This window comes from Nothoprocta perdicaria, unplaced genomic scaffold (assembly GCF_003342845.1).
Source record: "Nothoprocta perdicaria isolate Ctin4 unplaced genomic scaffold, notPer1 scaffold_213, whole genome shotgun sequence".
Lineage (NCBI taxonomy): Eukaryota > Metazoa > Chordata > Aves > Tinamiformes > Tinamidae > Nothoprocta > Nothoprocta perdicaria.
The window spans coordinates 1,006,274-1,029,913 of NW_020455350.1; the positions used below are offsets into that span (position 1 = coordinate 1,006,274).

A 23,640-nucleotide genomic window follows, 5' to 3' on the forward strand; every position below is an offset into this window, starting at 1 on the left:
TGTATTGGCCAAGGATGGTTTTTTGGATAGTGTGGAACTTGGTTGCCAAATTTGCTCATGGCCACCGAGGCAAATTAAAGGAGGCAGTTGAGGACGGCTGACTTGTGGTCAGGATGACAATAAAGGCCACGAAAATGTCGTGAGTGCTGCAATTAGTTCTGTGAGCATGAAGGTACTTGTAGTTGTCCAGTGGAGTGTCGTAGTCACGAGCACAGGACATCTTAAGCCTTCAGAGGATGAAGTATCAATTGTGGCCAATGGCTCTGAATTGCTTAGTGAGAGGACTGGAAAGACAAGCTACAAAATGCCTTTTTCTTCTTTTTTTTTTTTTCTCCTTCCTTGCGGCAAACATTTTTCCTCAGCAGAGACCAAAACCAAAACCAAATGCAGCTGATATCCTCTGCTGCGAAGTACCAGAGTAGGGACAAATTTTCCCGTTTCTGGCAATAGTTGGTTACTGGACTTGCTGTCAAGGGTGACAGGATAACTAAGAACTGCTGCAGACTTGGTCTATCAAGTGGTCCCTGAATTCTGCCTTTTGCTCTTCTCCCAGTCAGTTTGTCTTGTCTTCCCACTGGTAAATGTTGGTCCATTCCTTTTTTATAATACATTGCCTGCTTAATGAACTTGAGGAAAATTTCTTACACGAGCCTGACATAAAAATACCTTTTGACTTGCAAAAGGCACAGAAGACATCTTTAGAGGGGAAGTTCATCAGCTGAGCTTTATAATGTTATTTTGCTGTAGCGGTTGACATGAAAGCTGCCTGAACGTGCTTGTAGTACCCAGGTAGCTTCACCAGTCCCTTTTCCTGCCTCCAGTTGATTTCCCCTAACCTCATCTTACTTAAGGTCAGCTGCATGGAGGCAGGAAGAAGGTTGTTTGGTGTTGTTACCAGCAGTAGCCAGGAACATCCCTTCATGTAGGGCCTGCCTGGCTCTGCGTGTGCGTGCTCGTAGGAAGAGGCCTTTTTGTCTGCGTCGTGCTGGAAGAAGGAAGTGGTGACTGACTGAGGAGCTGACGCCTGTTCCGCCTGTTCCTGCTGATTCAGCGCGCGCCCTTCTCCAGCTGCCTGAAAACCTGGCCCAGGATTTTTGCTGCCAAACCATTTACCTCCTTAAGGATGGGAATGGGAAAGATTTTTTTAATTAAATTTTCCACTTTTTTCAACTTCTTGGCCTCATATAGGTCTTTTAAATCAGCAGACCAGAATGCCAAGGATTAACTCTTGGTGAATTAGTTGGATTTTTTTGGTATAGAACGCTTGTCTTTGTGTAATTATTATTATTATATTTTTATTAGACTTTTTGATAGCTTTGTTTATCATCTCTCCACTGTTAGTTCTGTCTTGAGTGATCAGATCCATTAGAAGATGGAAAGCTGTGTTAACTCTAACTATTGTTGACATAGGAAGTATGTTGTTGAGTTGTGATATATATAGTGTGAGACACCACAAAGTACAGAAGTAGTTCCTGCAGGAGAGAATTTACAATCAAAGCAGTAACCATGGAGGGTGATAGTTGGTTGTAGATAAAGCTCAGAAGAGAAGACTGTATTGATCAGCATGGCAGGTAAAGTGCATTTGCAGCATCTTTGCAACCTGGATTGGGCGCTTTTAGGCATCATCGTAAAAGAATTTAAAGGGGAAGCTGAACAGTTAAAACTTCCTCTGTTTTAGGGATTCTTTATTCAAATGGGAATGAACACAGGGAGAGTAAAGAGGCTGTTGACAGGAAAATCTGATAGGTTCCTAGTCAAAAAAAGTCAGTCTTCTACTACTGAGATGAGGAGAACTGAAGTAGATGCTGGAAAAAGATATGATTCTGAAAGGAAATAAAAGAGGAGCCTAGGATGTAATTCAGGAATCAAGGACCCTGCAATAAATTCAGTTCTTCTATTATTTTTCTTTTGTCATGGTAATTTATCTTATAGCCCGCAGTTGAAGAAAAAAAGGTAGTAGTAAAATTCATGGATATAAAAGGTCTGTGCAAGTACTAATTATTTTGTTAGATCCGAACACAAATAAAGGTAACAAGGTTTAAATAATCCCTTGCCAGGAGGGTATAGCAGCCCAACTGTAATATCTGGCTCCCTGTCCTGCTATGAGATGATTCAGACAGGATGTGATTTGCCTTGTAAAAACAAGTTTGCTTGTCACTTGTTGCGCTTAGAGGAACAAAAGAAGATCAAAGCACCCTTGCTCTTTTGTTTCAAAGTTTTACCTTACCTTTTCTACCTCACTGTATCTTTCTGTATTTCTATATTACCGTGTTTAAATTTAAGATTAAATTATACCTTTTCTGACTGTTCTATAGATAAAGTGGGTAGATGCTAGAACAAATAAGTCCTAGGAAGCTTTTTACATCCTTGTAGCCGGTAACATTTACTACTATTTTTGGATAATAGTTCTTCATGTGCTATAAAGAAGGAAAAATTAAGTTAGGAAGAGGGATAAAGATAGGCTACTTATGTACCTTCACCTCGTTTTGTGGTTTTCTTCTATACTGAAGTGTGGATCTAGAAGCATATAAGCTCTTTCCTAAGGAACAAGAGTGTGACTTCCACATTGCTTGTCCTTTATTGTTGTTAGAAAGCTTCACAGAGAGGGGTCACTTGAGCATCTCCGTATTTGCCAACTTGTGTTTTCAGGAAAGTCTTTTTGAAATTGTGATGGCATTTTTCTGTGGAGCAGGAACTTTGGCCTTAATTTCCTCTTTCCTCTTAATGAAACGTTCAGTAATATTAGAAGAAAAAATAGCAAAAAAATAGGAAGTAAGATCACAGACCTTGATCGTAAGTCGATGTATGTTGGCCCATAGAAATCAAATGCGTTATGGTCTATGAGGTGTTGTAGATGGGATTGCTGTCATATGAATTTGAAGAGAAAAGTCATTTTAAGTTTTATATAATAAATAGAATATATAAGCAATGAGACTTGTATTACATAATATGTAAAGGGCTTCAAATCATTCATGATTTTTATTTCATGGACATTATGTTTTGGTTATTGAAGGGGAGGTTTGTGTTGGGAACACATAACAATTTTTTTATTGTAAGATTTTTTTTTTTCAAAGCAGCCATGTCAAATCTCAGCTGACTCCTCTTAATCTATTCATGGACTGCCTGCTAAAAATCATCTTGAAATTAATTCATATATTTACTATAGTTATTGCAGAGTGGTTTTTTTTGCATTCTATAGATATCTTTATTGTATATAATTGTCTTACTTTAAGTACTTGAGTATGTTTAAAAAAAAAAAAGAAACCTAGGAGCTGCATAATGATGTTTAAGTAGCTTGATACTGTTTGATACCAAGTCAATGATACAACTTCTTTTTCATTGCAACCCTTTACAAAGTGAAAATAGTTTCAAATAGTTTCACGACCTTATAGCTACTGCAGTTATACAAGTTTAGTAGCCTATTATATACTGTGATTTGATCTTACATTGCTCTACGGCTTGTGTGGTTATTTTACATCAAGATAGAAGGGTTAATAAGGTTACATTTATTTCACTGTGGTGTGGCCTGCTGGGTGAGGGGGAATGTGTGCCTTATACCAAAGGGTTCTTGAGTTCTGTCTCCAGCTGTTTTAAATTATTGCTTAGACTTTTTTTTTACTGCTATTGCACAGTAGAAACTTTGGCAGCTGAACTAAATATTTATATATTTTTAATGATGAGAAGAAGAGTTGATAACACGTCCAAAATCTTGGATTGGGTATTCTGTTGCTGATCATTAATCAGTTTTTAAAAATCACAACTTAAGTCTGTTTATAGCCCTTCCACTCCTAGTATATTTAAGTGAGGAGTACATGTAGCCCATGAGTGTATCAAGGCTTCAAAAAAGCCGTCTAAGCTGTTGAAGACAAAGATGCTGTAACTGGCTTGCAGAGAGAGGATTAAGAAATGTCTCCTTTTATCTGGTTTTCTAGAAGCTACAGTGGTTCACTTCCTCTTGGCAAACAAGTATTATATAGAATGACGCTGGCAGTACATTTAGTTATTATCTGTTTGTTCTTTAAGGCTTGACATTTTGTTTAATTAGAGCTACATGTTGGACAGCTGTTCCCTTACTGGATGACAGGGTCAGCTTGAAGAACCTTAGTGTGATATGTCTGAATAACCAAACATCAGGGAGAATCTTGAAATTTGGGAAATTGTTTCTTTTACCGGGAGGATCCATTTTGCCTAAATTCCAGCCTGACTCTGAATCCCTTTTCTTCTCCCCCCTCCCTCCCTCTTCTCCAGTACTGATACTCGAAAAGGTGGAAAATGGAGATCTGAGCAACAAGATATTGAAGATCACGGATTTCGGCTTGGCCAGGGAATGGCATAAAACTACCAAAATGAGTGCGGCTGGGACATACGCCTGGATGGCTCCCGAGGTCATCCGCTCCTCCATGTTCTCCAAAGGCAGCGACGTGTGGAGGTATGGGTTTGGCATTAACTTGTTGCATACCAAAGGGTAACTACACATGCCAGGAAAGCTTTCCTACCACTTTGTGCTTAGAAATGAGTAATGATGAACCAAATATTAAAATGCTTGGCTTAAAGCAAATAAAACTTCCTTACATCTGCCAGATTCTCAGTCTACTTTGAGACTAATTGTAAACCTTTGCTTTATAGAAAGTGGTGGGTTCAGCTCAGGTATGCCTCTGAATCTTTATTGTTCCATAAACTTATATTGATTCATAATACTTGTCTTACTATATTAAAAAAAAGTTTTGTACATTTTGTACTATTTGGTGTTGGCTGATGTAATCAAAGACTAGACTGAGAAATGCCTACAGTTACTATTTGTTTTACTGTTTTTTCCAAGATCAGTAGGATCATTTTATTTTCTGGTATCTATTATATAAGCTGTACCTGATCATGTTTTTCACTTTTGTACTGTGTGAGTAATTTTCAACCTTTCAGTCTCTGGCATAAAATCGGAAGTCTCTCCTGTAGCTGAATCTAAGTTGGGAATCCGTTAAGTAATTATTCACATGCAAATATTGCTATTTCCATTCAGGCACTAGGATTTCTGAGACAGGAAGCTGTTTTGGTGGGAGGTAAAGATTGGCTCATAGATTTATGGAAATTGACTCTTTTAAGTAAATTGGTAAATCCCAAATTCAGTAGGTAGCCTTTGGAAAATGAGTTTTCTGGGTGATATATGGAATTAGCATTAAACATTTAGAACAGGCAAGTACACAATTTCAGTTTTCTTGTGGGGAGAGATATTGACATGTCAAGGTGAGTGGATCCAGAACAGCTGGATCCAGTGGTTGGTGAGTAGTGCTCCCACAGAGAGTGTCCGTACTGTGAACTAGATCAAGATAAAGAAATATCCCAGCTGGAAGAATTGATAATATATTACTTGGCGTAGGTCTGTGATCTTGGGTTTTGCAGATGGTGGTAGTCCTAATGGATAAAATTTGAAGCAAGTTAAACCTCTAGTTAAGCTAAATGGAAATGTATAACGGCTAGTGGTTCTGTTTTGTATTGTTTCTTATCATATATATATATTATTATTATATCAGAAAAGATGTTCTGAACCAGTCTGAGTCGGCCTCATTTCGAAAGAGATGTGACCTAGTGGACTGATTGGTTTGTATGAAGGTAGCTCAACAACCTTTATAACCATTTAAAAATATCAGTGTGGTCATTGACTTTAAAGCCTGTAAATCACTTCAAAATCTTTGATAGTTCTTTGGATTATTATAATTCTGTTTTAAGGTTAGGGAATCACTTTTTTATTTATGGCTACCACGTTCTCCTGGAAACAGGTTGATTTCTCTAAGTGTTCTTTCTTACACAGAGCTCATGGCTGTCAAGAAAGCTGCATCATGTTGTCTCCCTAGTGGCCCAGTACATTGGGCCACAGCTAAAGCAAGCTCAACAGGTGCCTAAAATAAGCCGAGTAGATCACTCGGTCTGAGGCATGCCTGCAGAGGAAGATGCTGCTGTGGTCAGTGTTTGACAGCACTGGATTTTACAGAGCAGTTGTGGACAACTGTAAGAAATCCTGTCCCCACCTGAGAATGCCACTGAAGTTCTTAACAGGATGAACTTTTTTTATCCTATTAGATATAGCCCTCCTCTTGTCCACTTTAAAGCTCTTGGTTAATCACTAGAGCTAAGGGATCTTTTTGCCTGATGAGCAATCTTCCATTTAGTCTGTGCAGCATCAACAGCATTGGCTGAGTCTGCCCCTGACATTCACACACCTTTTTATTCCCATATGTTTTCTAACAAGCCTATTAAAATAACACTGCAGGAGGTCCTAGCTGAAGTGTTGCCCAGCCCTGTAACAGATGCCTTATTCCACTTGTGTCCTTGCTGCAAAAATAAACAGATAGTTGCTGCAAAAAAAAAAAGTGCTTGCCAGGGCTATTATTTCCTGATTCAGTCTTTTATCTCAGCACAAACAGCCACTTCATGCAATTCCTTTCAAAAATAGATCAAGTTCCATTTATTTTTTTTTCTTTTTTTTTGCTTTTCCCCACTCTGTTGGGTGGCAGGCAAAGAACAACAGTCCAGTCACTCCAGTCTGTGGCCAGGGCCTTGGCCAGTGTAGAGCCCACTCTTAGTAACACTCCTTAAGCCCTTCCTGCTAGGGTCTAGAGTAAATTTGTGGTGTTATCTGGTGTAAATGTGCTGTGGTTGGTGGTGTCGTACGCCTAGGTGGTTTAGGTAAACAGCTAAAACTCGGTACTTAAATTGCACAGAGAAGGAAGAAGATACTTTTTCACTTGAAAATGTCATACTGGTTCTATTAGTCTAATGATGTGTTTGAGAAGAGAGGGATTTGTTTTGTTTGGGATTTTCAGGAGTGAAATTGAAGCACAGAGACTGTAGTTTCTCCAGTATTGCACAGCCAGCAAACACTAGTAGGCATATAATGCAAATTCCCCTGGCATTTTAACTGCTTCAATGTGTTTCATTTTGGCTTCTCACTTCCCCATTTTTCTCTTGTGGTGCTTAAAAGAGAAGCTTTTTTTGTGTTATGTTTGGCATACACAAGTTAAGGCCACCGTACCCCCTGCATCTTATTTCCTCAGTTGAGGATATAAGATGCATCTACTTGTAAGATGTATCTACTCTGAGAAATACAGTAAAATAGTAAGGAGTTAGATTTTAATTTAGGAACAAAATATCAGAACTACTTAAATATCTGATTAGCAGATCAAGATAGTCTAGGATGTTAGTGGTGGGTGTAGAAACTTCAAGCATTAGAATATTTCATTTGAATCAAGTGTTGTGCATCACTTTGATCCACAGCTGGCCACTTGCAGGCTATTTGTTGGTATTTGTGTGTAGGGACACAAGGGAAGGACTGTTGAGAGCTCAGTTCCTGGCAGATGAGTGCTGACAAGCAGTAGTCACAGAAGCTGATGTGGGAGAAGCACACACAGTAACTGACTGTGTTGACATACGCAGGAGACGTCAGCTTCTGCTCCTGACAGTCCCATAATATGCCAAATGCAAAGTGCTAATCGCCAGTAAAAATGGTTAACTCCGAAGTTAAAATTTCTTTGGCAAAATGATCTTGTGGTTTCTATTGTTGCTGGGATCCCCTTCGTGGACAGATGGTTCCTTTCTTATGCAGAGCCATAAACCTCAGGAGATGGCTGAGAGGAAGCCAAGGTACAAATGCCTTTGAACAATAACAGTGAGAAAGGAAATGAGCTTGTCCTTTTTCTTTCTTTCTTTTGTGAGTTCAGAGCGTTGCAGGGGAGGTGGCAAAATCACATGTGAAATCCTGCAGGCCTCCAGCCTCCCTCTCCCTGACAATCCAGTGAGTAGGATTGAACCTGATGTTAAATGGCTTAGAGGATTACTGGATCACCGGGAGATGGTTAGTTATACATATAAATGTCAGTGGACTTGATTACGTGGTCAGTATCACATGGCTCCTGCTGTAATTGAAATCCAGAGATTAATACCATTTAGTAGAAAAATAAATTAGCTTCACCAGTTTTCCTTCCTGTTTGTGCGTGAGGAGAGCCCCTTCTTCACACTCCTTTTTTTGTATAAATCTCTTCTAGTTCTGGCTTTTTGCTTTGTGCTTTCCAGTCTCTTGCTTGCAAGGTAACAGAAAACACTCTCTTCAGCACCTCCTCTGCTCTCTATTTGCTGCTTGCTGCCCCAAAACAGGGCTTTCTTCACAAGTTGTGTGAAGCAGCGTGCTCAGCCTCGCGCTGCCAGGGCATGAGGAGGAGGTGGCATCAGGTTTGGGGTCATCAAGGAAGAGATCTTCTCTGCAATAGGTACTTCTGACCTCGTGGGAGAGATAAAGACCTGTCCACTTTGTCTCTTGAAAATTAACTTGCAAGAAATGCTATGGGGGTATCAACCATTTCATTAAGTAACTAATGCATACTTCATGCTCAACTGGTAAAATAATCTATTTATTAAACAAGCTATTTATTTGTTTTCTTTATTAAAACAGGCAATTTGTCCTAACTTTTCATATCAAAATTTGCATCTAAACTGAAGGGTAATAGGAACAATCAAATTTAAACAGGACAAACACATTCAATTCAGTTGTTCTCTCTGTAGCTTACGTAGGAATCCTAAGAGGCCAAAAAGAATCTTTCTTTTTCTCTCTTTATTTTAAGAAATAAGGATATTAATGTGGTAAAAAAATTGAAACTTGTTGAAAAGAAATAATCATTGGGCCATAATGTCAAAAGTATTAATTATACAGGAAAAATAAAAAGGTTGCTTAGGTGAAGAAATGATATGTCATATTTAAGCTATCTGTGTCAGCAGGGAAGATGGAGTCTTTAATGACTGAAACTCCCCATCGAAATAGAAAAAATGCAGCATTAAGTTTAATTGTCCAATGAGGATGTCAGCAGTTACAGTGACATATTAAAGGCTTGTTGGGGCGCAGAGAGAAATTTCAAAAATGCAGGATGTGCTACTAAAAATGGTGATTACACCTCTGGGCCCAAAATGGATAGAGCAAATGTTACTTTGAAACACGAAGAAGAGATTAATGTTTTACCTTTCAAAAATGACATCTTCATGGAAGAGCCATTTGGGGGCTTTTAGAAGAAGTACTTTTTCATTTAGTCTGCAGCCATGTGTAGGATGTTCAGCCTACTGCTGTGTTACAGTGGTCAAAGTATACTTAATTTCTATATATTTGCAAGATCAATAGACAGTCATTGCAATAGTGTTTAATCTCAGGGAGAGGAATGACACCACTGAAGAACTTCATTAAAAGCAAAAGAAAGTGGTACACAAGACAGTGATAGACAATGTTGATATCATTTAAAGAAAGCACATTAGAATTTAGAATAAACATATAGGAAAGACTTGAAAAGAAGGAGATTAAAGAAGAGACTATTAGAACTGAAGACATTCTTCAAAAAGTTGCAACTGTTTCCCAAGTTGGGAAAACAAGTCATAGATTTAAGTGCTGGCAAGCTGTGTGAGAACTGTCTAGCAAAAAAAACCCACAAGAACAAATAAATTGCTTCCAAATACAGCACAGATGAAAAACCTGCTGAAGAACCTAAGGCCAGGAAGTTATCAAGATGTAAAAGTGCAAAGAAGATAAGACTTTGGTAAGTCATTGCATTATGTGCCCCAAAAGGGAGTACTGCAGGCCTTGGAAGTTGAATTTTTATCTTTAAATGAACAGTAACAGATCATTGAGATTTACGGTAACATCCAAGAGCTAAAGGAAGGTGAAGGAGCAATAGGCGAGTTAATCATTGTGGTCTGTAATCTGTGGCCCAAAGCTGCGTTAATACCGGAGAAAGGGAAGGTGACGAATGTGATGCCAGCTCTCAGAAGAGCTTCATGGGGCATCAGTAAGTCTGATGAGCATTTCTATAAAGTGGGAGAAACATCAGTAATGAGTGAAACTGGTGGACATATGGACATATGTGAGGGATGGTCAGCTTCTGTAGAAGGAAGTCTTGCCTGATGAACCTATGAGACTTTTTGAAGGAGTCTTGCAGAACATGTGGACAAATAGTATTATTGCTTATAACATAGTTCATTTTCTAAAAGCTTTTCACAAATTTGAGAGCTTTTAAAGCAAATAAATTGATGAGAGAAAAGAGAGAAAGTCTATGGTTTCCCATCAGTTAGTCAACTTTCAATCTACTAAAGAAATTTTTTTTTTTAAAGTTGGGAATTCTGTGTCCAAAATACTGATGAGTGATTTAGCATTGTAATGAAATGGTTAGAAAACACCATTTCCTGGTGATATGAAGTGATCCAGGACGGAAAATAAATCCACTGTGATGATCTGAGGAAAAGTTTTACTCTGTATGATGAAATAGTGGCAATTTAATGGTAATGCACATGGGAGTGCACATGGGATTAACGTAGTGCACAAGGGAGAAAATTTCAAGTGTACAACGACAGGTACTAAATTTTACTTTTATTATTCAGGAAAAATAGTGCTGGAATTATTGAGGGTAGCAGCTAGAAGGAGTCAGGCAAGTGTAAAATTGGGAATTAATAGGAAAGAAATAAAGAAATAAAACAGGAAGTACAGTACCCCTTCCTGCAGAAGGGCTTGTTCCTGTCAATTCAAAAACGTCCGAGTGGAATGAGAAAGGGTGCAAAAGATGTCAAGGTCAATCAAAGGTATGAAATGGCTTCTGTTCAAGAAAAGAGCAACTAGATTAAGATTTAACTAGATTTCAGGCTTGAAAGAAGAAGACTTAGGCAGGATGTCATAGGAGACTGTAAAATTGTGGATGGCATGGAAGAAGCTGTTAGGAAACATAGGTTCGCTCCTTCTCGTAATACAAGAAATCTAGGGAACAAATGAAGTTATCAAGAGGTAGGTTCAAAATAAATATTTGGATTTTTTTTCCTCTGCATAATTAGTGGAACTCGTTACTGCAGGACGCAGCAGAGGGTGAAGGGATTCCAAAGAGTGAGATAAATCAGTGAAAGAAAAAATTGTCAGGCTACTAAATATGCAAAAGCCATCTCTGATTCAGGGTTTCTCAAAGCAAAGGGAGTGTTTTGGGGCTCTGTCTGTCATATTCGTACTGCTATTTGCCACCAAAGGCGAGAGGCTTGAAAGGACCTTGGTCTGGAGGAGCAGAAATGGTGAATGTTAATGTTGGCACAGGTTCAGGACGAGGGAAAAAGAGCTGGGTATGTGCTCTGATGAGCTGGTGCTCCACTTGCTTTTGCAGTGAGACAGGAGAGTCGGGCTCTTCTGTCAGAATTTGAAGCTTGAAGGAATTCACCCTTTAACCTTGGGCTCGTAAAACTGGATCATGTTCTAGTAATTGACAGCCTACCAATACTAATGTATTGGCCTCTGCAGGATGTCTTTTCACCTTTATTTTCTTAAACCTGTTAAAGAAGCACATTAGTGCACTGCGTGTTTCAGTGGCAAATGAAGTTCTCAGTACGCGAGGTCCCTTGGGTGTTGGATCTAAATAATGCTAAAATGCAGAGGTTCTGACTGCTGCATCTGTGTGCGTGTGGCTGGTTGGAGGGGTCACCCTCTAAAACGCAAGCTGTTGTTCTCAGCCAGGTGCTGCTGTAAGACATCCAGCACTCTGTGAAGCAAACAGGTCTGCTCATTTCCCTATGAAGTTAGGGCTGGCATTGCCTTGTAATCCTGAAGCAGAACTCGGGAAAGAGGAGTGGGAAGGGACAGAATGCCCCTCTGCTATCAGCTCTGCTTCCGGGGCTGAAGTTACCCTATCAGAATCTGATTATTTCTGTTACCGTTACAACCAGAAATTCATTCTCTGGGGCTACTTTTTCTTCTAGTCTCACCATTAAAGGGACAAACAAACAGAAACAAATGCTGAAAAATAAAAAACAAAAACTGAGGCCTTCTTTCCAGTTACCAGTGTATATCTTGGAGATACCTTGGAGGTTTTGGTCTTGGAGGTTTCAGAGGCTGCAGCTTTATTGGTGTGTAATCAAGACAAGGGGCAGGAGGTGGGTGCCTCGGTTCCTACCAGAGGGCCCCTCGTGCTATGAAGTGTTATCAGATGCGCCGGGCGCTCGCTCGGCGTCGTGCAGCCCCCCGGATGGAAGCGCCGGCGCTGACCCCGCAAGGTTCAGCGGCGTGGAGTGAAAGATGGGAAGTTCCTCTTGTTTTGAAAAGAAAAGCCCAGTGTGATGCGATTGTAGAATTAATTAAACAAACAAGTGACTTCCACCCATCCCCTCCCTCCAAAAAAAAAAAAAAAAAAATATATTTTGCCATGTTTCAGCTCTTTGGAAACAAATTGTCAAAGCAGTTTTCACACACTGGGAATTTGAAATACAAAATGACCACAAATCAGGGGAACTGTAATAAGAATCTCATGATTTATATTTTTGGAGAATGTGTATATTTGAAGATCCATATGATATGATTATGTTGGAATGTATATATTGATATTTTATGCAGCAGCATGTGAAGGCTAAATAAAGAACAAGGAAAAAAGTTGAAAGTTGTAGAGATCCAGACATGACTGTAGTGAGTGTTCTGTTTCTAGAAAGGTTCTTTAAGAAACTGAAGCTCTTGAAGTGGTTTTTTTTTTGCTTTTTTTTGATGAAAATGAAATCTGTTAAATAGTTTTACTTTAAAATAGTAGTTTTCTACTTTATTAACAGTGCATATTTCCACTTAAGGCGTTTGCTAGATCATGTCTTAAGTTGAGGAAAATGAGATTACCATGGAAAACACTTGCTATAGTCCTGTAGAAGTTGCCTAAAGAAATAGAGAAGGCTGGACTGGTGATTGATTTAGACATAGAAATAAGTTTGTGTGTTTGGGAGTAGACATAAGTAACTACCATGCATTTTAGTGCATTAATTTATTTTCCTTTTTTAGGAACAAATATATTCAGCTGTGATGAATGTCTACCTGTTTTTTTTCTTTACAGGAAATAAGACAAAATCTTATTACTTTGTTTTTAAAGCTGAACAAACTCAGTTTTTTCAGAGGGACTTTTTTTATATATATTTAAGTCATTCTTAGGCCTAAGAATGACTATTTTGGGAGAGAATGCTAATAATAAAACCTTTGTCATTGTTGACTGTAGAATTCAAGAGGGAGAATCTGCCATATAATCACTTTTGTCAAAACAAAACAACCTCTCACCCAAGCATTCACTGAGGCCGAGTATGCAAAAATCTCACTTATATTGCTTGATACTTACCTGATGCATTGAAATTCAAGATTAGGAGTGAAGGGCTGGGGCCCATGTGACTGCTACTCTTTCATCAGACTTATTTGATGATGAGATGTGCTAGCAATTAAAGAGGGGAAGCTGACACCTAGCCTGTTGTACATAGGACCTACCAAGGACCTATTCTGATCTGTGTCACTATTTAAGCGATTCTGACGTTTACACTGATAAGCTTATTTTAGATCTTCAATTATCATAAAATGCAGGTAAAAATAAAGCATTTTCTAGCTTGACTGTCATGACAAATTTGTCCAGAAAACAGGAATTTTACTTTTTTCACTATACCTGATTTGCTCTGATAGGGGCTGTTGTTGTTGCTTAACAAACAATGTGCTAAAGTCAGGCACCTAATCTCTTTTCCATTTCCTTCCTGCTAGCTATGGCGTGTTGCTCTGGGAGCTGCTAACAGGAGAGGTACCATTCCGAGGAATTGATGGTCTCGCAGTTGCGTATGGTGTTGCCATGAATAAACTTGCCCTTCCCATCCCTTCCACGTGTCCAGAGCCTTTTGCCAAACTCATGGAAGGTAAGCCGGCCGTAGCCCCGTGGAGCATTGCCTCCTTGCATTGGTTTGATATGTAAGAGTGCAGGTATCTTGGGTGGTTTCATTTGGTGGCACAAGTTGTTTTGGGTCCCTCCATGGCATAGTGCTGTGACATGACATAGTGCTTTCTTGTTGTTTTAGTTTTTATCAGCAGGCTTTATGGTCAAAGTGGGAGCTGTGGCTGTCACCTTCTAGCTGTTTATATTCCCTAGTGAAGATGCGCAGACAATGAAATTTCACTTCCATGTCTTAATCGGTCCCCCTTTCCCTTCCAGTCAAACTTTTAATACATTTTTTTTCCGCTGGCTCTATTCCCTGGGTTTTTCAAGTGTTCATATATATTAAACATTTTTATCTCCCATCTGCTAGAAAAAATTACCAAGATAAGTAGAAATGAAATGTATTTTCTCAGTCTCAGTGATCAAGTTGTGAGACTCAACACAGGACTGACGTTCTGTGACTCCCAGCGGTGTTTTTAGCCCCAAGACAGGATTTTCTTTATGCAAGAAAACATCTCAGGTTGCTTTGCTTTGGAATGTTCTTGCATTTCTGCAGTCTTCTGTTGTAGGTTTGGGATTTTAAATGAAGCCTCTAATTCCTTAAAGTCTTTTGCTAAAAAAAAAAAAAAAAAAGAATCGATCTCCAGGATAATAAACAGCAGTAACTGGGAAGCACTGTACAGCAAGAAGCTGCGCCTGAAACATTCACGGATCTGACAACTCTGAGCTGTGCCAGGGTGTTTTATTTGGACAAGGCTCCCTATAACTCAGGCCGTGGATTTTTTTTAAATGTGATGTGCCTGTTGATGGGGTTAGAAATGCTGCCTTCTGCTGGGGCAGGCAGGGAGAGGCGTGTGGCCTCTGCCTGAACCCGGCACCGTGGGGTAGGCCCCGGGTGGCTCGGCAGTGCTCGGCGCCGGGAGGAGAGCAGGGCAGGCAAACAACTGCTGCCTGCCCCTTCCCCAAAGCCGCTCTGCCGAGAGGCCGTTTCCTTTCCCCGTGAACTCTTCCCCCTAATGCTGCTTTTCCCGCTCAATTGCTGCCCCGGTGGTCTTCGCAGAGACTACAAAGCTGAACACTCCTCATCACAGGACAGATTTGTACGTTACAACAGTGCTCATTAGTGCAAATAATGGCAGATCTCTGCCCGGGAAAATGAAAACCAAGGGCCACCTGCGTAGTTATCCTGTTCTCTCACTCATGTATTTGGCTCTGGCATTTTGTTTTGCTGTGGGTCACGTTTGCTTTGCTGTGCTGAAAACTTGGCCTAGAGGGCCCGGGGTCGTGGCGCTGGGAGTGCTGCTGTATCCCCAATCGCTGCTAATTCCAGCAGCAGGGGAGCCTCGGAGCGCTCCGCGACATCCCCGCTTCATTCACCACCTCGCCAAGAGAAGCAGCTCGCAAGGCGTGAACACAGCTGGGCTCTGGGTTCGGCCTTCTGGAACCTGGTCAGGTGCTTAAATACCAGCGTCTTGATGCACAGTTTCAGCACCGAAGCTCCCCAAAACAAAGCCATGTCTACAGATATGTCAAGTTTTTAGTATTTCAGTCCACAAAACTGAAAAGTGGATGGAGACGTTCAACAGTTAGTTCGACCTGTGACATTCTGTATTTTAACAGCTTTTTTTTTTTTTTTGTGGTGATGCCCAACAAAAGGTCGTTAAGATTGCTTGCTTTTGTTCCGAATATAAAGGCTAGGAAGTTTGGGTAACATTTTCAGAACTCCTGCTTCTACTAGTGACATGACATGTCTTGAAGCCAGTAACCATACAGACAAACAGCTTTGTGTGCATAGAGAGATACTTATATGCTAGTTACTTTAACCTCTGCGCAAAAGCTGTATTCCTTAGCTGTTAGGAATATACTTGAAGGTGGGTTTTTTTTTGGTTACTATTTATTTGTTTATTCTGTTTGATTCTTGCCAAATTTGGTGTGCGGGAATGCTACAAGAGGAAGGATACATGTTGAGCAAGAACCTGCATAAATGCCAGTATGGGACAATATAGAATGAGAAACATGTTTTCTGAAGAAGTAGACATGGGTAAAATTAGAAGGGAGGATTGATTGAGTAAGAATTTGTTTTCAAAAGTCAAACAATTTAACTTAGTGGCTTTTAAAAGCAGGATCTTGATGATTTCATAGCTTGAGATGTTACTCCATGCTGTTTTCTGTTCCCATATATGGTTGCAGTATCACTTCCTCTCACTGTTAGGAGGAGGTATCTTCTTGTATTATTGCAATTTGAGCTGCTTATTGTAGTAAAATGGGTACTTTAAATTCTGTATTCCTACAACTCTCTAACTGATTACATCTTTCATTACATTTTAAAAGAAAAGGCTTGTTTATCACTGTTTCTCTTAAGAACAAAAGTCTGATCAAACCCAATAAAATCTCTCTCTCTTTTCCTCTTCCCCTCCCATCCCCCAAAAAATAAAAAGATAAAAGCAAGTGGAAAATGCCCAGCATTTGGTGTCACTACTGACTTCCATCTGTTACTTTCACTCAAGTTGTGCCTAGCTTGCTTTTTCATGAAAGAGTTTCAACTTGGTGATTGATAATCACTTAATTTATAGAGCATAGCATTAGAATGAACACTGTTAGATACCCTGTGTATTTGTGTTTAGAGTAGCTGTAATACTCCATTTAACTCCACCATATAAATATGATAAAAGAACTATGTATAAAAAAGTTTTATATATAATCTGTATAAGAGTAGGCACCACATATGAGAACTTGCAATTTAGACCAAAATATTTAACAAAACTATTTGATTTATTTTTAAATATACTTGAATGTATAACTTTCTAAGCCCTTACTTTATTTAGCATGTTATAGCAGTAGAACCTAGAGGTCAGCTAGTTCAAGATCTTAAGTCACACTGGATATTGTAAGTGCATAAAAGCACTGATTCCAGACTCAGCCCTTGCTTGGACAATAGCCAAAAAAGTGAGAAATGGGAAAGACATTGTAGCACAAATAGTATGTATTCCGTTCTTAGCCACAGGGGATCCGTGAAGTACTGAATAGTTAAAAACCTCCTTATTAATAGAGATGTTTAATAGTTTCTCGTCTTTTTCTTGTTCTAGATTGCTGGAATCCTGATCCACACTCACGGCCTTCCTTCACCACCATCCTGGACCATCTCACAGCCATAGAAGAATCTGGTTTCTTTGAAATGCCCAAAGATTCCTTCCATTCCCTGCAGGAAGACTGGAAACAAGAGATTCAAGAGATGTTTGATCAACTCAGAGCCAAAGAGAAGGTAAGTAGAGAAAAATATTCCATGATTATCCACATCCTTTTCGGATTGTGATTCTGCCGTTTTGTAATCCAAAAAGGGATGATCTTTTAGTGTCACCTAGAGTTGATTTTTCGATGCATTACTGGAGTTTGTAATGTCTTTGAATCATTGTTCTGATAATGGATGGACGTAAGTTAAATAGGCTCTTGCCTTGTGGACTTTGCACCTGCTTTGAAGAAAGCTTTGAATAGCAAGCACAGAAGTCCTTTATGATTGTTTTACATCTTTGTCTTTCAGATGAGTCTTTAAACAGTGGTGCTAGCACTGCTGTGAGCCCAAATCATTGCTGCTGTACCTTCAAAATGGGAAAAGTTGGTCTTAAATCTATTTTGTGACTTGGGGCTTTCTTCCTTCTCCTTCCTGATCCTCCTGCAGGAGCTACGCACATGGGAAGAAGAGCTGACTCGTGCTGCTGTTGAACAGAAAAATCATGAGGAGCTGCTGCGACGGCGGGAACAGGAGCTGGCAGAACGTGAGATTGACATCCTGGAAAGGGAACTCAACATCATCATCCACCAGCTCTGCCAGGAGAAGCCCCGGGTGAAGAAACGCATGGGGAAGTTCAAGAAGAGCCGGCTCAAGTTGAAGGATGGCAATCACATCAGCCTCCCCTCAGGTTGGTAACATCTTAGGCAACATCAGGTGAAACAGGAGGAACAGGTGAATTCTGTAGCTTTAGTGATTTCTTTGCACTGATACTTAAGCATTAGCAGGTACTGGATATAGTTGGGGGAAAGAAACCATATCTCTTTGGCATGAAGAAACTAAATTTTTATGCCCTTGTGACTGATATGTTCCTGAAAGTATGAAGGCCAAAAATGAATTTGAGGTTAATGAATGAATAGATAATTCAGGGTAGAGATGTTGATGTTGTGGTTTAGCACCACAATGATACAGATCGTCAATTTAATGAAGTACGTTAAATTGACACAGATTCCTGCTGTGGGAATATTTTGCATAATAGTGCAACCGAAGCAATAATCTATTGGATTTCTTGCTGGAGAAATCTAGTTAAATGATTGAAAATGTTCTGGCAACTAGAGGATTGCAGCGCTACTACACTGCAGTGTGTGACACCTATTGCTACCTTTCTGGAAGAGATGATAAGTTTTGATTCAGGTGTCAGAGAAATGATTCTCAAGAGGGAAGATGCTAGTCTACAAAAGTAGCATATTCTCAGCCTTTCTGCCAAGGATTTTGCATGGAAATAGGTGTAAGAACAAAAGAGAACAAGTTTCATAAATCACCTAAGGCTCAGTGTCATCTTAAGGATGATGGCTTGCACAATATTCCCTGTCTTCTGGGGAAGACAGAAGAAGAGTTAAGAGCAGCAAGGATTATAAACTATTCAGATCTGTAAACACCTATTGCTGGTGGTTTTGCTCACCTCAAGAAATGTGGAGAGATAAAGATGAAAAGGAAAATAATACAGGGATATATTGGACATAAATGTGAGCTAACGTGTGGGCACATATATATATGTATAGAGAGAGAGAGAGAGAGGCATGCGTGTGTTAGTCACGTTCACAGGTACTTTTTCATGGTTATAAGTTGAAATCTTTGGCCTGAAGTAATTGCATGTACAAAGGGGAAAAAGGGGAAAAAATGCAAAACTTAGATGCAAACTTAATTTCTACACTGTTCCTGTAAATTGCTCTATGCAAAAGTTACCATAAAGATTTTTTTCTTCCATTTAAAAAAAAAATGAATTTTAACTGTTTTTTTTTCTGTTTTGGTTTGAAATTTTGTCTTTTGTTAAACAGATTTCCAGCATAAATTCACTGTGCAAGCTTCTCCAACGATGGATAAAAGGAAAAGTTTGATCAGTAGCTGCTCCAGTCCTCCTGCAAGTCCTACCATTATTCCCAGACTCAGGGCTATACAGTGTAAGAAACTCAATGTAGTATTGAATATAGGATATGTGTGGTCTATAAACATGGTAAGATGCCAAGATCCATGTTAATTATGGGACTATAAAAACGTTTCTAATATTGCCATTGTGCCATCCATGTATGCCTGTAGAAGTAGAAAGAGTGCATAGGGGAGAAGCTTCTTTATTGGAATTTGAGCATTACTTACCCAGGTTTTTGAAATATTGCTGCTTGAGTATGTAGAAAATATTCCTCGGGTGCCCTGACTAGCTTTTAAAATGTACAGAATAGGTCTCCAAAACATTGTTGAAATGATTTAAGGTACTGATATAAGAAATAAGAAATAAAAAAAAAAAAAAAACACTTGTCATGTAAAGATGGAGATCTCATAATGGCACAGAAAGCGGAGACAAGCCTGTGTTAGAAGCCTATGTTAACTAGTGTTTAGTGTTCCTATTGGATAACATGGGGCTTGTTTCTGACATCAGATCAGTAGCTCTAAAGGAGAAGCCAGTGATGAATTAAAGCTGTAAAGCCTGACTAGTCTCATTTTGACGGGACGTAATAGTTGAATCAATGTTGACTGGTGCTGGTTATGAGAAAGGAATTTTTCATTAGCATTCCTCTTGTGGCTTGTGTGTTATTCTTTGCTTTTCTGTGGGACCAGTTCGTTAATCTGTTTATCTGTTTTCTCCCATTTTCCTCTGCTTGTCAAGTGACTCCTGCTGAAAGCAGTAAAACATGGGGACGAAACTCAGTCCTTCCAAAGGAGGAAGGAGGAGAAGAAGAAGAGAAGAGAGGCCAGAAGAAGAAAGGACGCACCTGGGGACCAAGTTCTCTTTGTCACAAGGAGCTAGGTGCAGGAGAAGATGGGTAAGAAGAGGGGACCTGGGATCAGACTGATTTTCAGGTTCTTAATCTGATTATGATATCTTGGTTCACCAGATATTTGCACGATCTCTTCCAAACACTTCTTTGCTGACATTTATTGGCTGCAGCAGAGACATTAGAGTTTCAAAACAGTACAAAGATAGATTGTATTAAATCTCTCCTAAAATCCTTGCACAGTTTTTCTATTTTTACTATGTCTACTATTATCCTGTTATGTCTGTTTTTAAGCAGTGTATTTTCTTTTTCTTAAATATGCTAGACTATTTCTCACGTATTTTTTCTTTATATTCAGGCTCAACTAACTACATTTTCATGTATCTCAAAAATCTTTTTCTTCAACTTATACAATTATTATGGATATGCTTTTTCTTCTCTTGCATGCTGTTGTTAGAAAGGATATGGTAGAGCCAGGCAAATATCTTCAGCCTTTTAAAAGAGGCATTTGCACCTTGAGTGAAATGATGCTTAAAACAGAGGAGTATTTAAGTAATATTTTAGAAGAACCTGTGAAATTTGAACGCTTGTGGTTTTACTGAAATTTGAAGCTCTTTACTGCTACATGGATAGTTTGGTATTTACCATATTTTAACAGGACAAATGAGACATCTGATTGTAATTTATCTTTAATATTATGCGCTCAGATGTGAAACTCAAGGAAAATAGCTGTTTACATAATGCAGTACTGCTGTATTCCCCTACAAGAAGGCCTAAATCTGGGTAGTCTAAGGATGCTAAACTATTTTTTGCCTTAAAGGTGCCCTTGACACATATTAGCAGAGCAATAGGGAGGAAGTTTCTCTGGCTACTGCCTATGCAGCATTTATCTGTTCTATACTTTAATCATTCTTCAGAATTAAAGCAAAACCATCACATTTTATAATCATTAATTATAGAGAAAGGGCAGAAAATCATTGAAGCTGGTACAAAAATACTTTGAAACTGTACTTTCAGAATTCTGGGAGTAAAACTCTTCAGTTTTTCATTCCTCACCGAACAGTTTGAAGCACTGAATTGCTCTTGGCCACAGACAGCTGGGAAGTAGTTCCTTGCTAGGAACTGCCAGCTTGCTGTCCATAGTTGCTATTAACATTACCCTGCTCACCCCAAAACTGAGGTGCCCACCAGTGTTGATCACATTCTCCAGGAAGAGGCAATAAGGCAGTTTAATTAACATGTCATGAACCACTGCTGCTCATTGAGATCATCCTGAACTGCACGATATGTGGAGAGAGTAAGGTTGTATTGCAGTAAATATCAAGGACTCAGCCTGATTATGATTTATTTATTATTAAGGAAGACAGCAAGATTGAAAAAGAGAGCTAATTGAAAAACTAGACTTAGGATAGAAAAATCTGTTTTCAGCTTTTACCATGACATTGTTCTGGTAGCAGCTTTCCTGCTGTTCTGGCTGCTCACACAACCGTGGCCAAGGCAACTTGAATCTCTCCCTCTCATCACTTTCCATGTGTTCTCCACAGGAAATGGTTCCAGATTTATGCAAGGATTTCATGATGGGAATTGCAGTGAAATTCTCTTCCATGACTCAATTGACCTATAAGTAAAATGAAGTAAAGTCAGGCATGAAAGCCAGGCACCCAGCCCTCTCTATCTATCTTTGTACATAGGTAATATGCACAGCATATTATAGATTATTATGCACAGCAGAACAGGCCAGTATGTTTGCCTGCTCAAACTGCTGAAGCTTTAGGTTGGATTAGTACTGTGGCAGTTTTGTTTGGTATATATATATATCATATATCCTTATATATGATGAAGTCTTTAATGTCTTTTTTAATTTGAGCTCTGCATTGCTGAGCCTCTGCCTGTTGCAGTGAGTGGCACAGGTGCTTTTCTTTTTCTGCTTAAGGAGTTTTCACGCTGGTGGTGTTCCTGGTTTTGCTGAAGGTCACGCTGGATTTGTGGTAGCCACAGCCCTTTAGTTGTTATCTCTTCAGATCCTGTGAGCTAAATAGGGCTAAGCCTGGGAACAGGCACTTATTCATTGCAGTGTCATATTAGTGCCTTAACGTGGTGTTAAAAGGGGAGTGTTAAGAAGACATTGATGTTGTCTTTCAGCTGATGTTAGTTAGGGGTCTTTCACTATTTCCAGAGGAAATAAATCTTGCTGTATTAGCACTCCTAAAATAGTCAATTTTTGACCTCCTGAGAAAAAGGATGTAATGGACAAGTCAAGTGTAGTGCAGCAAATGGAGAAATATCCCTTGCAGGGCTTAACCTCAGTAGATAACAGGCCCGAAACCCCTAGGTGTCTGAGCGGCCTGTTCGGTGCCTGACAGAGGCTGCTCTGCTGCTGCCCCTTCCGCAGCCCTTCCGTGGGGCCTGGCCGGGAACAGGGCCCGGCACCTCCGGGATGAGCTGAGTTGCTCCCACACGCGCCCTGCTGTCTGGCAAGGGCATGTGCAGCACCCTGAGGCTCCCGGGCATCCCCTGTAACTGCTGCCTGGAAGGGGATGACAGGGAGAGAGAGGGTACAGGTAAAACACAAAAAAAACATTTTAAGGCAGATCTAGAAAGCTTTTCGAATATTCTGGTAACTTTTTGTCTTTCTGTTGAGAGCAAATGATGCTTTTTCAGTGACAGGAGACATTCAAGGCATAGTTTTTTTGTTATCTTTATTGTTTTGTTTTATTTTTGTTTCTGTTCAGTGTTGCTTTCCTCTCAAGGGAAGGTTATGCTGAGAAGCCATAGGTCACCCTTAATGTGCTGCCCCCTTCTGTGGTATTTATCCCAACTGTGCAAGCTTTACGTTTGAGTAAGTTAGATAGGAGTTACATAGTCTGACAGGCTTCATCACACACCTGAGGGTACTTTGGAGTGAATGAATTGGGACAGAGACTTGTATGTTGGATTGTACTTCTGTTGTGAAATTGCATAGCACTCTATGTTGACAAGTAAGATCGGGCATTGTGCTGCCAGGATTCAGGTTCACAGCAGCGTCCTGCACACGCCAGAGTGGCTCGAGAGGAGAAAATGTTGAACTTTCAAGGCAGAACTGTACAGAATGCTTTTGGTGTATTGGAAACTATCCTTGAATGGTGGGAATAGCAAGAGCATCTGAAAGGTGATGTCTAAAGCTTAGTCAACAACCAGCTGAACATCTGCTGAACCAAGTTCAGACCCTGTGACCTTGCCACAGCAGTACAGTTCTTTGGTGACAAGCTGGGCGTGCTGGTAGCTCAAGAATAGAGGTAAACTGCATACCAAAGTGAGGAGTCTGACATAATAAACCTTGGAAATGCAGGGATAGAAGCCACCGTAGAAATGCAGAGTGATTCTGGAGATAAATGAGAATCATGAGGAAGAAATCATCTTGCACTCATAGAAGGCATTGTTGAGATCCTTTGGGAGGAGGAGGAGATTATATTTTAATATGCTGTAAAGATGTAAAATGTCTTGCTACATCAGGGGCTTTAATCTTGTATGAGTTAAGATGGATATGTGGATATCCTAAACAGACCAGTAGAGAATAGAGATGGTTGGAAAGCGTGTTTGTTGTCAGCACTGCACATTATTTTTCTCATCTTTCCATTTCAGTCTGAAAGCTCTGGTAGAAGGATGCAAACAGTGGTCTTCCAGTGCTCCAAACCTAGGGAAGATTCAGAGAACTGTGCCTGCTTTCCCAGGATTTACCAGCTTAGCAGAGATGGGTAAAGAAATTCCCTGGACTTCATATCCTCATCCTCACTTCCATTCACGTTTGAATGAACTTCTTGTTTCCTGACCTTCACCTGGTACCTTACAGCAATGGTTTTATTTTGGTTGCATCTCATCTTTGTTTTATTCTTTGCAGAGTAGCTACTTTCTCATGTCTGCTTTTGGATTTTCTTTGGGTTTATCTCTTTATTCT

General features: G+C 39.7%; 1 protein-coding gene across 1 annotated transcript in view; it reads left to right on the forward strand.

Moving 5' to 3' along the window:
- The window catches only part of MAP3K9 (mitogen-activated protein kinase kinase kinase 9), a 44,470-nt gene that overhangs the window by 14,507 nt on the left and 6,323 nt on the right, over nucleotides 1-23,640 (forward strand). The window contains exons 2-8 of the mRNA XM_026038610.1: nucleotides 4,249-4,429; nucleotides 13,544-13,692; nucleotides 16,796-16,971; nucleotides 17,386-17,626; nucleotides 18,774-18,896; nucleotides 19,598-19,754; nucleotides 23,328-23,440. Coding sequence (XP_025894395.1) covers nucleotides 4,249-4,429; nucleotides 13,544-13,692; nucleotides 16,796-16,971; nucleotides 17,386-17,626; nucleotides 18,774-18,896; nucleotides 19,598-19,754; nucleotides 23,328-23,440 — 1,140 coding nt within the window. The remainder of the gene's footprint in view (nucleotides 1-4,248; nucleotides 4,430-13,543; nucleotides 13,693-16,795; nucleotides 16,972-17,385; nucleotides 17,627-18,773; nucleotides 18,897-19,597; nucleotides 19,755-23,327; nucleotides 23,441-23,640) is intronic.